Source organism: Arvicola amphibius, chromosome 2 (assembly GCF_903992535.2).
Source record: "Arvicola amphibius chromosome 2, mArvAmp1.2, whole genome shotgun sequence".
Taxonomy (NCBI): domain Eukaryota; kingdom Metazoa; phylum Chordata; class Mammalia; order Rodentia; family Cricetidae; genus Arvicola; species Arvicola amphibius.
The window spans coordinates 121714238-121731275 of NC_052048.2; the positions used below are offsets into that span (position 1 = coordinate 121714238).

General features: G+C 43.4%; 1 protein-coding gene across 2 annotated transcripts in view; it reads left to right on the forward strand.

Annotated features, from left to right (window-relative positions):
• The window catches only part of Dhx57 (DExH-box helicase 57), a 54848-nt gene that overhangs the window by 8253 nt on the left and 29557 nt on the right, over positions 1-17038 (forward strand). Inside the window, exons 3-11 of one of the 2 annotated variants that reach the window (XM_038320438.1) lie at positions 1964-2122; positions 4058-4252; positions 4491-5326; positions 6978-7153; positions 9607-9728; positions 11018-11213; positions 12114-12238; positions 14866-14999; positions 16069-16123. In XM_038320438.1, coding sequence (XP_038176366.1) covers positions 1964-2122; positions 4058-4252; positions 4491-5326; positions 6978-7153; positions 9607-9728; positions 11018-11213; positions 12114-12238; positions 14866-14999; positions 16069-16123 — 1998 coding nt within the window. The remainder of the gene's footprint in view (positions 1-1963; positions 2123-4057; positions 4253-4490; positions 5327-6977; positions 7154-9606; positions 9729-11017; positions 11214-12113; positions 12239-14865; positions 15000-16068; positions 16124-17038) is intronic. The other variant, XM_038320439.1, reaches the window with a different exon arrangement.

Here is a 17038-nt window from a genome sequence, read left to right on the forward strand (position 1 = left end):
AAATAAAAGTTATTTGAGGCATTATAGACATATTAAGAACAATGTATCTCTCAAATAATGTCATGTGAAGGAGTAATTGTAATCTCCTTGTCTGGGAGGGTGGTGGACAAGGTTGCCCTGTAGCCCAGGCTAGCCTAGAGCTCACAGCAGTTCTTCATTACCTCAGCGTCTACTGGGATGAGCCATAAGTCACCACACTGGCTTTTCCAGAGTAATTTCAAAGTCTGTTTTCACCTTACCTGCTAGCTCAAGACCTAACGTCTGAGTGCAATGCAGATCTTTTTTTCAAAGTTCATACACGATAGGTCATGTTCAGATATTCACAGCCATTTACCAAGTGCCTTCTTTGTCCTGGGTAATGTTTTACAGACTAGAATTGTAGCAATAAGTAAAACATTGCCGTCCTCTCCATAAAAGAGAGAAGGACCGTGAGTGTGGCAGAGGCAGTAAGTGCCGTGAGGAACAGTGAAGGAGAGCAATGTGTGCGGTGTGGTAGTTGTTTCCTGTGCGGGGACCACCACCCGTTCCCAAATAAATGCTCAGAGACTTACTCCTACAAACACCCAGCCTTAGCTTTCCAGCCAGCTTTTCTAACTGAAATTATCCCTATTCTCTTTAACTACAGTTTCCTCTGGGCTTTTTACCTTTCTGTGTATCTTTTTTCCCTTCTCTTTTCTTCTCTCTCAAGCCTAGATTTCTCCTCCTATTTATTCTGTCTGCCTGCCAGCCCCACCTATCCCTCTCTCCTGCCTAGCTATTGGCTGTTCAGCTGTTCAGGTGTTTTAGACAGGCAAAGTAACACAGCTTTACAGAGTTATGCAATTGCAACATAAAAGAATGCAGCACATCTTTGTATCATTAAACAAGTATTGCACAGCATGAACAGATGTAACACATCTTCAACTAATATTCCACAGCAGGGTAATGTGTAGATAAAATACCAGAATTGAGTTGCTGTTGTGTTGAAGCTCTCTGAAAGGTATCATTTGAACAAGGACAAGAAGAGAGGTAAAGAGCAAGCAACGAGCCTGTCTGAGAGAAAACATTCAAGGCAGAGGAGCTGAAGCAACTTGGAAGGCCCTGTGGGCCAGGGCTGCACTTAGAAGGCTGGGGAATGCAGAGAATCCATGTAAAAGAGCGGATGGGCAAGGGGATGGGCGAGGGCAGTCAGCAGAGAAGCTCTGCTTCAGTGGCCCTGGGTCGTTAGTGGGGTTCGGGCTTTTGCTTTGGATAACATAGAAAACCACCAAGAGGTTGAAACAAGGGTGTGTAACATTTCAGTCACTCTGGCCACACTTTAATATATGGCTTACCGACACCAGGGAGATTGGACCTTTCCCTTGGGGCCATTTGAGCCCCATGCAAGGTAAGGTAAGATAAATAAGAATTAAGTGGGGACAACTGCTGGATGAGTCACTGGAGGAGAGGGGGAGTTTGGGACACAGTGTCCAAATGGAGGAATGGACTCTAAGATCAAGGAGGAGACAGCACAGTGGACCACACCGCTGTCCCAGCACGAGGGAGGCAGAGGCAGGCAGAGGGGCAGCCCAGGTGTCCATGGCTACATAGCTAATTGACCCCAGCCTATGCCACAAGACCTGTCTGAAAAGCAAACAAACAGGAAGAGGGTAAAGTATAGGGATATGTGGATAACTGGTCTGTGAGGCAAGAGCATGTGACCCCCCCCCCCAATAAAACCCCACAAATTCTGAAGAAATGATGAGACAAATACGGGTGATGAGGATTTCTGTAAGGTAGTAGATTGCACTCTTAAAAATGTCAGTCAGAGAACTTTCCAGATTGAAGGAGTTTGGGGGAAATGCCAACTAGGAAAATCCAGTAGATACTGTAGAAAATGCATTCTCCACGTTTGATGCCACCTGCAGTCTGTGTGTTCTGTGAGTATGTAGGAACTCTAATGGGTGTATCAAAGTTTACTCATGAGCATGTGACTTTAATTCAGGCCCAATGACAATAACAAAAGCAAAGGAGAGCCACAGCCTAAATGGAAGCCCAGAGCCAAGGTGCCCCTCCAGACGCTGCACATGACGTCAGAGAATCAGGAGAAAGTGAAAGCCCTTCTGAGAGACCTGCAGGAACAGGATGTGGACGCGGGATCTGAGTAAAGTATCTTATTTGAGTACATTTTATACTGAGAACACATTGACAGTACAGACGCCTGTTCAGCTTTGGGTGCTGGATCAGTGTGGAGTGGTTCTTCCTAATGCTGCGACCCTTTAAAACAGTTCCTCGTGTTGTGGCCACCCCCAACCATAAAATTATTCCATCGCAACTTCATAACTGTAACTTTGCTGCTGTTATGAATCCTAATGTAAACATCTGATACTCAGAATGTCTGATATGCTGGCGTGCAGCAGTTTGTGACCCTGCAGAACTGCTGGTGTAAACCTGTGCAGCTGTGTACTTTCAGCTATGCTTTAGCTGAAAGTGAGGCCAAAGAAATATCAGAGCGATTTACCCAGCAGCAGTTTTAGAGTGAGTGTGTCTCACCCCACCCTGAGCAGTAACGCAAATTGCCTAGGTTTTTTCTCCAGGCCCTTGCTAATATGGGTTGTTGGTGCTTTGTTAAAAATATTCCAACTAAAAACCTGCATGAACAAGTAGGAGACTTGTTCTAAGAGCAAATATTGAGGCAGGTTCTTGCTAACGCAGCCCAGGCTGGCTTCACACTCATTGCAGTCCTCCTGCCTCAGCTTTCCCACCCACCAACCCCCAGCAAGGGAAGTTTTTGTTGTTCTTATCTTATGGATATGGCTGGTGTGCCTGCTGTTGTCTAGCACCACTGCAGGACTGGTACCAGAAAAGGCCAGAAGAAGGGTCAGAGTCCTTGGAACTAGAGTCACAGACAATCGTGAGCCCTGTGGGTGCTGGAAGAGCAGCAGCCAGTGTTCTTAACCACTGAGCCATCCCTCCAGTCCCTGATCAAGCTTTAATGTTGTGCCTTCTGCCCAAGCGAAAGAGCTTTCACTATTCTGAAATCTTTTTGTTGTTGTTGTTGTTTTTGGTTTTGGTTTTTGGTTTTTCAGGACAGTTTTTCTGTGTAGCTTTGGAGCCTGTCCTGGAACTCACTCTGTAGACCAGGCTGGTCTCAAACTCACAGAGATAACCTGCTTCCACTTCCTCTGCCACCACTTCCTAGCTCATTCTGAGATCTTAGTTGCCTCCTCTCTAACTCTGAATCTTAACTGCTCTGTGTGTTACATCATCAGTTGAAGAGGTTTGCTCATTTTTTTATGCTTGCTAGAAATCATGAGTAGTAGTTTGCCTAGGCTCTTTCCTGAGCAATTCAATAAATAAATAAATCCTTTGATAGAACTAGTGAGGGCCAGTCAGGAGTAGAAATGTTTTGTCAGCCAGGCAGTGGTGGCGCACGCCTTTATTCTCAGCACTCGGGAAGCAGAGGCAGACAGATCTCTGTGAGTTTGAGGCCAGCCTAGTCTACAAGAGCTAGTTCTAGAATAGGCACCAAAGCTACAGAGAAACCCTGTCGAGAGAGAGAGAGAGAGAGAGAGAGAGAGAGAGAGAGAGAGAGAGAGAGAGAGAATGTTCAGTCCTCTGAAAGAGTTTTGTTTGTCTCAGACCTAGGAAAAAGGAAAAAGATAGGGATAGTATCTCCAAATAAGTAGAGCAAGAGATGGCTTCTGTGGATAGGAGTGCAGGCTCTGGACTTAGAATGTCTAGGGTAAAAATCTTGTTGCTCCTTTCTGGGTAACCTTAGTTACTAATCCTCTCTGAGGTTCAATTGATCATTGGAAAAATGGGGACTCCGGTAATATATAGCAGGGTTATTAAGATGCTATGTAGAATTTGTTTCTATAGACAACTTTACCTAGGGCCTGATGGCATGTAGCTACCTAAGAACTACTGTTCCCCAAGACAGAAAGTGGTGGTTCGCTATCAGATTAAGTTAACAGCTGGAGAGCAATCGGGTCCCTGGCCTTGGCTCCTTGAATTCAAATTCTTAGACCCTTGCAGAACTTTTCTCTGACCTAAGTAGACATTAACGTCTAATTTGTGAAAATGCCCTGTTCTCTAGAAAAGAGATCTCTGGGGAGGAGGAGGAGGAGGAAGAGGAGGAGCCAGAGTGTGATGACGAGCAGTGCTGGCCGGCTGGACAAGGGCCTGCCTTTCTTCCTGACCCCATTCCTTGGGAATATATCGGCCCGGAAGAAGTAGAGTCTCCTGTTCCAGAACTTACAGTCTCACCGTTTGCAGTGCAAAAACTTTCCAGGTAACCACTTTTATCATTTACGGAAGCTGGGAGAAGTCAAACCAACTGTGTCATGTTATAAACCCGAGTACCTTTCAACAGAGCCCAATATGACTAAAATTGTCTTTTAGGATGGAAGGATTAGTGTCATCAAAGATGCTTCTTCATAGTACAGACTGTAGCTGTCCACAGTTATAACTTCTTCTGTGTGTATTTAAGTGAACTCCACTTCAGTGTTGTCATGTTTTGCCCTCACCAGGTATGGTTTCAACACTGAACACTGTCATTTGGCCCTGAGGGTTTGTGATGGAGATCTGGGGGCAGCGCTAGAGCATCTGCTGGACCAGTGTTTTTCGGAGAAATTTGGAGAGAGGATGAGCCTCTCCGAGGCAGCTACTCATGTAAGCTTGCAGGAGTGTGTGGAGCAGAGACAGGAAGAGGCGCTTGCTCTCAGGTCGATCTGTGGAGAAAAGTTCATAGAAAGAATTCAGAACAGAGTCTGGACCATTGGACTGGAACTAGAGTACTTGACAAATAAATTCTGCGAGTCCAAGCAGAAGGGAGGTGCCAACAATGTGCGGGACACTTCACCTGAGACCTGTAGATTTTACCTCAAAGGAAACTGTAAATTTGGATCGAAATGCAAATTCAAACATGAAGTGCCCCCAAATCAAATCATTGGGAGAGCAGAGAGAATCGTAGATGATTCTCATCTTAACGCTGATGATGATACAGCTTTTCTCTATGAGCTTGAGATTCGCTTTTCTGAAGACCACAAGTACCCCTCCCAAGCCCCCCTGGTGGCGTTCTATTCCACCAATGAGAACCTACCTCTGCCTTGTCGTTTACATATTTCTGAGTTCCTTTATGGCAAGGCCTTGGAGTTCGCAAAGACCTCAGAACCTGCTGTGTATTCTCTGATGACCCTCTTAGAGGAAGAATCTGAGATTGTCAAGTTACTGACAAACACTCGTCACAAGTACAGCGATCCTCCTGTGAACTCCCCTCTGGATCCTTCCGCGACCAGGCCGGTTAAGCCTGCCTACCGCAGACCAGTGGTTCCAAGTCCTTTTCTTTCAAATCAAGTTCCAGAAGGTATGTAAATGTTGATGAGGACAGGACAAGTTCAGCACTCAGAATGACAAGTTTAAAAGTAGAACAGGAGGCTGGATGAGGGTCCCCGACGGGTCGCCGCGCCCACCTTCCTCTGTGAATCCCAGCTGTGTCACTTTGTTGAGCGCCCTAGATGGAAAGGCTGGGCTGATGTTTGAGTTTGTTGTCACTGTGTCGAGAAGGATGGCCTGGGTGATGAGCAGGGCTGGAGAAAGGTCTGCCCTGTTCCTGACTCTGTAGACTGAGCTCAGAGAGACAGTCTCATTTAACTGGGTTTCATGTTTATTTTTTATAGACGGTATCCATTCCTTCCTGTTTTTTATTATTCTAGGCTAGTAAAAAAATTGACAAAAATGCTGTTTTTATGAATCCTTAAGTATAAATGTATATGTAGGCCACTAGCTCTGTCCACTCTGTCACGAAGATTCTTACACCGCGATCTCCTCTTCGGCGTTGATCAAAGAATTTACTCTCATTTATTATTGTCGGTCTGTCAGGGAAAATGCAACTTCCCATCGTCCATAAGAGTTTCCTGGCTAAGGGGTAGAGATGCAGCTCAGCAGCAGGGAGTCTACCTGGCTTGCCTGAGGTCCTAGGTTTGAACAATAGCACGACCAGAAGGAAAACAGAGTTTCCTGGTAAATGTCTAAGTAGAGAGCATGCTGGGTAGTTAGCTAGGTGGACTTCTCAGCCCCTGCCTCGCTCCTGAACAGCAGCTTCTGTATGTGGTATTCACATGTGTCCCTTGGGGAATGGCAAATTTCATATCATGGAAGGTTTTTTGATTTGTTTGTTTTTGGTGGTCCTGGGGTCTGAACATCTGGCTTTTCTCATAGCGGGCAAGCATTCATTCCTAATCTGACTTTTCAGTACCATTACTGAGATGTAATTTATATACCATAAAACTCACCTATTTAAAGGATATCATTCAGTATTTTTTTATGTTTTAGAATTGTACAATTATAACCACTACTTGTTACCCTGAAATAAATCCATTCTCATTAGTCCCATATCAGTCTATGTTCACAAATTTTCCTATGTATGCATTTCATAGAAATGGAATTGTATGATAGGAAGCTTTTGGAAGATGGGTTCTTTCACTTAGCATGTTTTCAAAGCTCATGCATGCTGTAGTATGTATTCATTCCATTTTGTTGTTGAGGGAGATTTCATTACATGGATATACCACATTTTGTGGATCAATGGATCATTTAATAGACATGTTGGTCATTTTATACCATTGAATTTGGGGGATACTTGCTAGTAGCTAAGACATTCTATGTTAATTCCATGAATTGAAAGCTTTGTTTTTGGTACATGCTTTTAATCCCAGCACTTGGGAGGCAGAGGCATATGGATATCTGAGTTCGAAGCTAGCCTGGTCTACAGAGTGAGTTTAGGGCTACCTGAAGAAACCCTGTCTCAAACCTCCCCTGCCAAACAAAGCTTTGTTGTTACTTTGGTTTATTAGCAGCATCTGTCTTGAATAGAAGTATCCAGTGAATGGACTTGTTTTATTCAAGCTTCGGCGCTTGCTTTGTCTCATGGTTCTATAGTTGTTACTTTGTTAGCGAGTTTCTTCCTCTCCTAAAGGAAGGACTAACTCAAAATGTCTTTTTCTTCTCCATTCAAGCTGAACGACTATCAGAATTGGAGGAGGATGCAGATGAGGGTGAAAGTCCTACACCAATAGTGGAGAATGAAAGCTATGTGAACCTTAAGAAAAAGAGTTACAAAAAATATGAGTGGCCTGCAAAGTCAGTGTATGCTGAAAACAGCAGGATCTGCAAGCAGTTCCGGCTGAAACAGGTACTGTACAAGAGCCAGTGCCACCTCCCTGAGGTCTGGATGCAGCGATTTGGAATGGGAGGCTTTGGCGACCCTTCCTCCCAGCTTCTGGTTCTCTCTGGTGGTTATAAAACTTCTTCTCTTGCCCCTTCCAGCTTCCAGCCAGCCAGCCAGCCATCCTTTTTTTCCTTTTCTCTGTCATGCCCCCCACACACCCCTAACCCCTCCATCTCTCATGAGACTAGGTTTCTATGTATATTCCCTGGCTGTCCTGGAATTCACTCTGTAGACCAGGCTGCCTTGAACTCACAGAGCTTCACCTGCCTCTGCCTCCTGAGTGCTGGGATTAAAGGTGAGCACCACCACCACTCGGCTGGGTTTGTTTGTTTGTTTGTTTGTTTATTGGTGTTTTGTTTTCTTTTTTGGCTTTTGGAACAAGATCTTGCTATATATCACAGGAATGAGCCACCACCCCCTTAGTGGACAGACTTTTCTACATGCTACTGCAACTTTACTACGTGCTACTGCAGATTTACTACATGCTACTGCAGATTTAGGTACATGTGCTAGGCGCTTTGGGAACACTCCTCAGCTGGTGAATATCAAATGCTTTGTGTATACCAAATGGTCTCAGAATCTTTGGTGCAATAGCTAATTTAACATTTGAAGGGAATATTAATACTGTGTTTTACATTAGAAAATCTATGTTTAAGAGAAGGGGAAAAGACTCATATGCCATGTCGTAGACTCAGGATAAATAACAGAACTGAGGTCACGTAGACAGTAAGTGGTAACAGATTCAAACCCGCTGTCTCGAAAGTCTGTGTTGTTTTCACATTGACATGAAGATTGTTTTAAAAGAAACTGTAAGTAAATTTGGGGGACCCAGTTGGATGTAAGGCAACAGTTAGTTATTGAATTTGTGGATTAGATTAAATTATGGTGTCTGAGGACCCTTCTGTGATATTATCAAGTATATACTATAATGCCAATAGATCATAAAAATGTATATAATAATACCGTAAAGAAAACAATAGAAAACCAGGTGGTGGTGATGCTTGCCTTTAACCCCAGCACTCAGGAGGCAGAAGCAGATGGATTTCTGTGAGTTCAACCTGGTCTACAGAGCAAGCTCCAGGACAGACTCCAAAGCTACAGAGAAACCCTGTCAAGAAAAAAGAAAGAAAGAAAAGAAGGAAGGAAGGAAGAAAATGATAGGAACAGGAAAATTATGCCTTTGCATGATGCAGGAAATGATAATAGTATAATTCTATATTGTTTCAGAATATCGTAAATTATTTTTTCATTTAAATTTTATTTTTGTTTTAAAGAATATTATTATTATTCATTTGTGTTGTATCTATGTGAGTTATGTGCACCACATGTGAGCAGGCCAGAGACCTTTGTAGGTCAGAAGGGCATTGGATCTCTGGAGCTAGGCTTAACTGATGGTTAGGAGCCACCTGATGTGAGTGCTGGGACTTGAACTCTGACCCTCTGAAAGAGCAACACAGGCTCCTAACCACTGAGCTGTCTCTCCAACTCTAAAATTTTATTTTTAGTTGACATAGACATACTTGTATGACATTTCAATACATGTATATGTATGATTAGTGCTTGTCTTATCTGTCACCTTAGACATTTATCAATTCTTTGGGAACATTTAAAAAATCCTTTATCTAGCCATTTTGATATATGCAAAAAACAAAAAACATTATTTTTAAAGACAGGGTCTCTAACCCACACTGGCCAGAACTTACTGTGTAGCACAGAATGGCTTTGTTCTTCCCACTTCAGCCTGAGCTGTGCTAGAGAACATTAGAAGTTTCCCTCCTAGCCAACCCTGTACTTACTAACTGTCCACCCTCCATCTTCTCTTCCCCCATAGGATTAGCATACAATGCAGTGTTCGGAGTACTGACCTATAGTGTGAAACTGATTTCCATAGTTATGGTGAACGGCCAAACAGAAAGCTTTGGCAATTGCTCCTATTGTTGATATGGAGTACAGCTACGCTGCCTACTGCAGCAGCTCCTAATCAGCTTTGGCCATTTATATTTACTCATTAAGATAAGTTTGGTACCTCAGAAGAGCTTCCTACATGTCAAGGGCTCAGTAGCTCCATGTGGCCAGAGTTACTGTATTGGACAGTATGTGTGTGGACACACAGATTTTATTGTAGTGTTGACAGAAATATTCCCATTGGGAAGGATCAGATAAGCGTTAAGCAAGAGAAGCTGATACCTTTCAGCTTTTTTTATTTAGATAGGAAGATCGTTGTGATTCCACTGTGGGCTCAGCAGCCAGCTTGCTAACCAAAGTCCCCTGCATTCAGGCTGCCATGTCTGAGCCAGGAGAGCGAATGGCTGGTTAAAGAGGAAGCAGGAGGAAGCTCACTGTGGGGCGCTAAGTGAAGTTCTGTGAAAGGCGACCACACGTAACTCAACCGCTGCCTTCTCCTTGACTTTTATTAGATGTCCAGACAGTTCTACTCGATTCTGCAAGAAAGACGAACACTACCTGCTTGGGAAGAAAGAGAAACAATTCTTAAACTGTTGAGCAAGCACCAAGTGGTTGTCATAAGTGGTATGACTGGGTAAGAAAGTACTTTACTTCCAGCGTGGCTTTAGTGCACACATTGCACAGGGACACTGGCTACCATAACCAGACCAACGTAGAAACAGCTGTGGCTGATGCTGTCCGCACGTTTGTTCTCAGTGTCAGGTATTAAATGACACCCATGTAGGTGGTTGTCGTGCTGCTTCTGTAGTCTCAGGGCTAAAACAGCTCCAAAACAGCTCAGAAGTTCATCTTGTAGATGTGCGCCTCTGCCTCGGGAGCCCTTTACTGGAGCAAGTTCAGCTGCAGGTTTCCACAGGGCCCGCTGTGAAGTCAGAGGTATAGTTCTTTTCTAAGGGCTTGAAAGCAGCATGCCTTCTGCATTTGTCCTACTTTCCTTAAAGGTCATTGTTTTGTTTTGTTTCATTTTTTTCTTTTCAGCAACAACTTAAGTAAAATGTTTTTTTTTTTCCTGTTCCATACTCTCAATAGAAAGCAAGCCTGCTTGTCCCAGGCAACTCTCAGGCTTAATTAGCTTTTTTATTCAGGGTTGTACAAAGAATTATTCTATTTGTGCTGAGACACAACTAAGATCGTAGTAATTTTATATCTTCTAGTTTCTCATAGTTTTTTTATTTTAGTTCATTTATAGCCAAATCAATCTACATCAAAGAGAAGACTATGAAACGTTGTTGGGGGTTGGGGGAGACAGGGATCATGTGTACAGATGTCCAGGCTCATGTGTAGAAAGGCCGTAGGAGGATGTCAGGTGGGCTGCTCTAGCACTGTCTGCCTTAATCCCTTAACGAGGTCTCACTGAACCTGGAACTGGGCTGAAGGCTAGCAAACCCCATTGTCCCTTGATCCTCTGTCCCCCCCTTACCACAACACTGGGTTACAGGAGCGTGCACAATCATGTCCAGCTTTTCCCCTGAGTACTGAGGTTTCAAACTCAGGTCCTCGTGTTGCACAGTAAGCACTCTTACCCCCTGAGCCATCTCTCGAAGCTTCTAGAATACTTAGATCATAAGCTAATACTCTTTTTCTTTGGAATCTCTATCTAGAGTTTACATCCCTAGAGGCATTTTTAGCTCTTATTTGTGTCTTTTCCATTGCTCTCATTTTATAAGTGATATTAGACTATCATTTGAGGTCCCTTACCTAGGATTTACTAGGTAGGTCTGGCTTCTAAGTAGGTGGTAGCGCTAGGCACTAGCTGAACAGCCTGGCTCTCTCTTGTCAGCTTTAGATCCTTGTTGCCCGTGATTGCTTTGTTAACTAGCCCTTGAAAACTTCATTTTAGGACTCCTTTGTTTTGACATACAGATGTGGAAAAACCACACAGATTCCACAGTTTATTCTGGATAATTCCCTGCACGGGCCACCCGAGAGGGTGGCGAACATCATCTGTACCCAGCCCCGACGAATCTCCGCAATCTCTGTTGCTGAGCGCGTGGCTAAGGAAAGAGCAGAAAGGGTGGGTCTGACTGTGGGATACCAGATCCGGCTGGAAAGTGTCAAGGTGTGTATGCACTGCTTACTTGCTGGTCATAGGAAATCAGTTTTCAGACATAAAGAGTTTGGGGGATCTGGATACTGACAGGCAATTAGGGATATGTACTTACAGTTTATTAACAATCACCTTCAGTGGGGTTGGAATCCCTTGAGAAACATTCTGATGTAGGAACTCTTAGCTGGTTGCACCAAATATGCTTTATATAGGCTTTCTGTTTTTTTAAACCTTTTTTAGATTTATTTTTATTATATATGTGTGTGTTATATACATATATAAATGTTTTGCCTGCTTGTATGTCTGTGCACCGTGTGCATGCCTAGTGTTTGCAGAGGCCAGATGAGGGCATGGAATCCCTGGAACTGAAGCTATGGATGATTGTGAGCTGCTATGTAGGTGCTGGGACTCAAACCTGGGTCCTCTAAAGAACAGTGCTCCTAACTGCCGAGCCCTCTCTCTAGCCCTGGCTTTTTATTCTTAATTGGATTAAACCTGAAGCAAATGTAGACTTGACTTAAACACTCACTTTAAAGAAATGTTTCATAACCAGGCCTGTTGGTGCACACCTTTACTCCCTGCAGTTGAGAGCAGAAGCAGAAGGATCTCTGTGTTCTAGCTATCCTGGTCTACATAGTGGGCTCCAGACACCTAAAGCTATATCCACCCTATCTTAAAAAAACAAGCAAAACACTTTTAGGTGTTGGGTTGCTTTTTTTTGAGAGTCTAAAAGTTTTAATATGAGGCAGAAGAGAGTGTATGCTGACCTTAGCCAGAAGCTATAGTTACTATATCATATTAAATGGAATTGCTGGTTGTTCTAAAGTTCATTCATATTCATTCAGTTTGGCTTGCCAATAGTTGCTTTTTCAACACCTCACTAATGTGTGACATTGTTCTCTTCTGTGTCAGTCCTCGGCCACCAGACTGCTGTACTGCACCACAGGCGTGCTGCTGCGGAGGCTGGAAGGAGATGCCACCTTGCAGGGAGTCACCCACATCATTGTCGACGAAGTGCATGAGAGGACAGAAGAAAGGTAAAAGGAAGGTTTCCATGGACACGCTCTCCCGTAAAGTGAAGACATGGCTGAAGAGCTGCCCCTGCTTCCAGCTGAGCTCATAGACTAGTGGTGAGAGCCCGAGGACGGCTAGGTCGGAGGGAGCAGTGGATGCAGAGTGCACGCCCATCACTAGGAGAGCCTCCTAGGCACCGTACTGTGTCCCCAGGGTTGGTCCATATGTGCTTCCTCTGTTCTTTGGATCATCCGTAAGTTTATAATGCCAACATCTAGTGCCTAGTGGGGTGGTAGTTGGTGGGGATACAAACATAAGAAGTTCCTCCTCATCTTCACAGTTTGAGAGGAAAAGAAATGAGAAACCACGAGAAGTGACGCCATAAGATGGTCAGAGACCACATTTTTGAAGAGATGACATTTAAATCGTAAGCTGCAGTATGAAAGGGCATCCCTCTAACACTTGGAACAAAGACAGCACAGATGAGAATTCTGCCATGGGAACGGGCATGATGAGACCAGAACTGAGGAAAACCAATATGGCTGAGCAGTAACAAATGAAAGAGAAGGTGACAGGGGAAAGAGAAACAGTAGCCAAATCTTCAGAGGCCTTAAAAATCATAATAAGGCATTTAGAATTTATTTTATTTATTTATTTTCCGAGACAGGGTTGATCTGTAGCTTTGGAGCCTGTCCTGGAACTAGCTCTTGTAGACCAGGCTGGTCTCGAACTAACAGAGATCCACTTGCCTCTGCCTCCCAAGTGTTGGGATTAAAGGCATGCGCCACCACCGCCCGGCTAGAATTTATTTTAAAGAGTTAGAAATCATTAAGAAACATTTTTAGGATGGGTGATGATGTTACACACCTTTAATCCCAGAACTCGAGGCAGAGGCAGGCAGATCTCTTGTGAGTTTGAGGCCAGCTTAGTCTACGAAACAAGTTCCAGGACAGGGTCTAAAGCTACAGAGAAACCATGTCTCAGGAAAAAAAAAAGAAAAGAAGAAAAAGAAACATTTTTAGAAACTGAACAAATGCCACATAGATACATGATGTTAATCAGTTCGTCATATAAATGATGTGCGAAAAGAATAATAAACTAGTAGAAAAGAAAGGTTGTAGGAATAAAGGGACTTCCAAAAAATGCTGTTACAAATATCCTGAGAAGGGCTGGAGAGATGGCTCAGAGGTTAAGAGCACTGCCTGCTCTTCCAAAGGTCCTGAGTTCAATTCCCAGCAACCACATGGTGGCTTACAACCATCTGTAATGGGGTCTGGTGCCCTCTTCTGGCCTGCAGTCATACACACAGACGGAATATTGTATACATAATGAATAAATAAATATTTTTTTAAAAAAGCAAATATCCTGAGAAGACCTAAAGTAAATTTGTCAGACTAAGGAAGCTGAAAATGTCAAATTATGAAACTGATAAAAATAAATAAATAAAGCAAACAAGCTTGAAGATTCAGCTAGCAAAATGTTTCTAAGAGCTAAACAGAAGGGGAGTCAGGTAGCACCCTTTAGTCCAAGCTCTTGGAGGCAAAGGCAGGTGGAGCTCAGCCTGCCTGGCCTACAGAGTGAGTTCAGGACAGCCAGGGCTACAAAGAGAAAACACTGTCTTGAAAAACCAAACAGAAAACACATGAACGAAAGACTACCTGCTACTTTATTAGAAATCTTTTGTTTTCAGATGGTGTCTTATAGAAAGATGTATTTATTCTGTAAGTTAATAAATACTCACTGAGCACTCGGTGTGCCATGAGCGTGGGAGTAGTGAGTGACAACACCCCCCAAGTCCTTGGCTTTGGGAGTTTGCGTTTCGGTTGTTAGGGGAGCCCAATAATGAGGTAAATAAGTAAAATACAAAGTATTAAGTTCTAAGAAGAAACGAAATACACGGTGGGATGTGGATTCATTTGAAATGTTAATAGATTAGCCAAGAAAGGCCTTGCTGAACATGTGTTTTGAGTAAAGACTTGAAGGAAGTAAGGGACCATCTGTGAGAATGGCCAGCGGAAACTTATTCTGGCAAGTTACTGCCATGCAAAGACCCTGAGCTGCGACCTCAAGGACAGGAGAGCAGCAGGAAATGAGGGTGGGTGTGGCCATGTCACATGTCACGGAGAGCCATGTTAGTGAGCACTCACTGGTGTGGCCATGTCACATGTCACGGAGAGCCATGTTAGTGAGCGCTCACCCAGAGCGCCCTGGAGGACTTGGAGAAGAACAGCACACTGGGGTTGACATTTGAACAGAAGCGGGCTGCGGGCTCTACCCTGTTGATGAGAGAGCAGGCAGCTGCGGGCTGTAGACTGGATACTGCTACCATTGCCATTTCCGTCACTTTGCTCTTAGAAACAATGCTATAATGAAAATCTTTATATGTGTACTTTGTATACCTGTAGATATAAAAAATCAGAACGATCAACTTCAGCAATAAATCCTATCTGTATTTTGATCGGCCTTGCACTGAATTTAGTTGAAGAGAACTGGTGTTTTGTATTTTTAAATTCAAACTGTTCACAACCGGGACTGTGACACATATAAGTTTTACATTTCTCCCTGAGTCTTAATGCTCCAAATACACAAAAGTCATTAGTTTTCACATGTTGCATGTGTCTGACCCACGGGTATCTTTTCTTGTCTCTAGTGACTTCCTACTGCTAGTTTTGAAGGACATTGTGTCGCAGAGACCATCCCTCCAGGTCATTCTCATGAGTGCAACTCTGGATGCTGGGCTCTTCTCAAAGTATTTCAGCTATTGCCCAGTTATCACTATTCCAGGTAACCAAAGCACACTGTTCACCAGTCTCGTTGTGTTGCTGTGCATCCCTCTAAATAAGCAAGGGTCGCTACTTCAAAGTTCATTCTAAACAGGAGGTATTTCTTCCTGTCTCTAGAGAAGAGGTTCTTTTACAACAAAAGGTCCCAATATAAAGCAGCCAAGGAGGAGGTCATTTATCCACTTGCCAGATTTTAATTTTGTGACCTTTTAAAGTCCTAATTCTTAGGATTTCTAGCATTCTGTGTGTTTAACATCAAAACATATGTTTTCAGGAATAATCTGTTGTAAAAAGGGAAAATATGCCTATTTATACCATACTTGTTCACTCATGGATTGTGCTAAATCTCAGATACTGGTCCCTCTGGAGACAGGAAGGTGGACAGTCTGTGCTTATGGTGCTTTCACAGCCTCTTTGTGAGATCGTCACCATTCTGAGCCCGGGCTTGTCCTTCTACCATTGATTGACCCACAGGGACAGTTTGGAAATGCCAACTGAAATAATGGCATTATTGGAGCTTGCTTTGCGAGTGGTGGCAATCAAAGAGAAGGAGAAAGCGCACGCTGGGTCTGTAATACAGTGCTGAATGCTTCAAGCCTCTGTGTGGGGAGGGAAGAAATGGTGCGATGGGTTTTTAAGGTCCTGTTAGGAATTATCATTCCCTTACTGCCCACTTACGTTCTTTCTGCTAGTTAGAATTTACACCTACAAATTGCTGTCATCAAAATCTTTTTAAGAATATTTTTAAGTTGGGTGTGGTGGTGTATACTTTTAACTCCAGCACTCAGGAGACAGAGGCAATGGGATCACTTTGAGTTCAAGGCCAGCCTAGTCTACATAGTGGGTTCCAGGACAGCCAGGGCTATGTAGAGAGACCATGTTTCAAAAGACAAATAAACAAATACCCAAGAACACAGAACTAACAGTACTTTGTTATTCCAAGTATTGCTTTAATATATAGATAGTGTGTACAAACACACAGTCGCCCGAGCGTGCACACGTGCATACACATTTCCAGCTACCTTCCTGGGTAATCTGATGCCTTTCTAGTTTCTTTTCTTTTTTTCTAGGTCGTGCATTTCCTGTTGATCAGTTTTTTCTGGAGGATGCAATTGCCATGACGAGGTAAGAAAAATATTAATTGAAGTTCATCAAAAATCTTTGAAAACATACTTCTTGTTAATCTTTAGTGTGCAAGATACTAACCTTCCTTTCCAGTTGCCTTTAGTCTTTCATTTAATGTTTCCATTGAGTTTTTGTTTTCCTCCTTCTGTTAGCAAACAAGCCTTTGGTATTTAAGTTCTGCTTCTTAGTAACTAACTCTGACAGGTAAGTTAGTGTCTCCGCAGCTCATTTTCATTGTGTGTCAAACGGTTCTGTTAATACTAGCACTTCCCTGGGTCACAAGGGCTGTGTGAGGAACTAATAACGTAATAGATTAACTAGAGTAGCAAAAGAGAACACTTGCTGCTTTTTTAGAGGACCTGAGTTCAGTTCCCACTTAGGGAACTGGTTAGGTTGGGTGGCTCACAGTTGCCTGTAACTCCAGCTCCAAAGATATTATTCTCTCTTCTGGCCTTTATAAGTATCTACTTGGCTAAAGATTAAAACTGAGCCAAGCCGTAGTGGCACACGCCTTTAATCCCAGCACTAAGGAAGGCAGAGGCAGGTGCACCTCAGTGAGTTCAAGGTCAGCCTGATCTACAGAGTGAGTTCCAGGACAGCCAGGACTGTTATGCAGAGAAACCCAGTCTCAAAAAACTTAAAAAAAAATTAAAACTGGAAGGGAAGAAAGTGGGTTTTAGAATTGTATGTGACACATAACACATGCTCTGTAAATGTTAGCTATTATCATCATGCTCTCAGGAAGCCTATGATACTGGCTGGATGTTAGGATGTCTATGCAGGAGACTGGAAAGATGGCTCAGCAGTTAAGAATACTGACTGCTTTTCTAAAGAACATAGATTCAGTTTCCAGCCACTATGTGGATGGTGGCTTACAACAATCTGTAACTCCAGTCTCAGGGGTTTTGACACTGT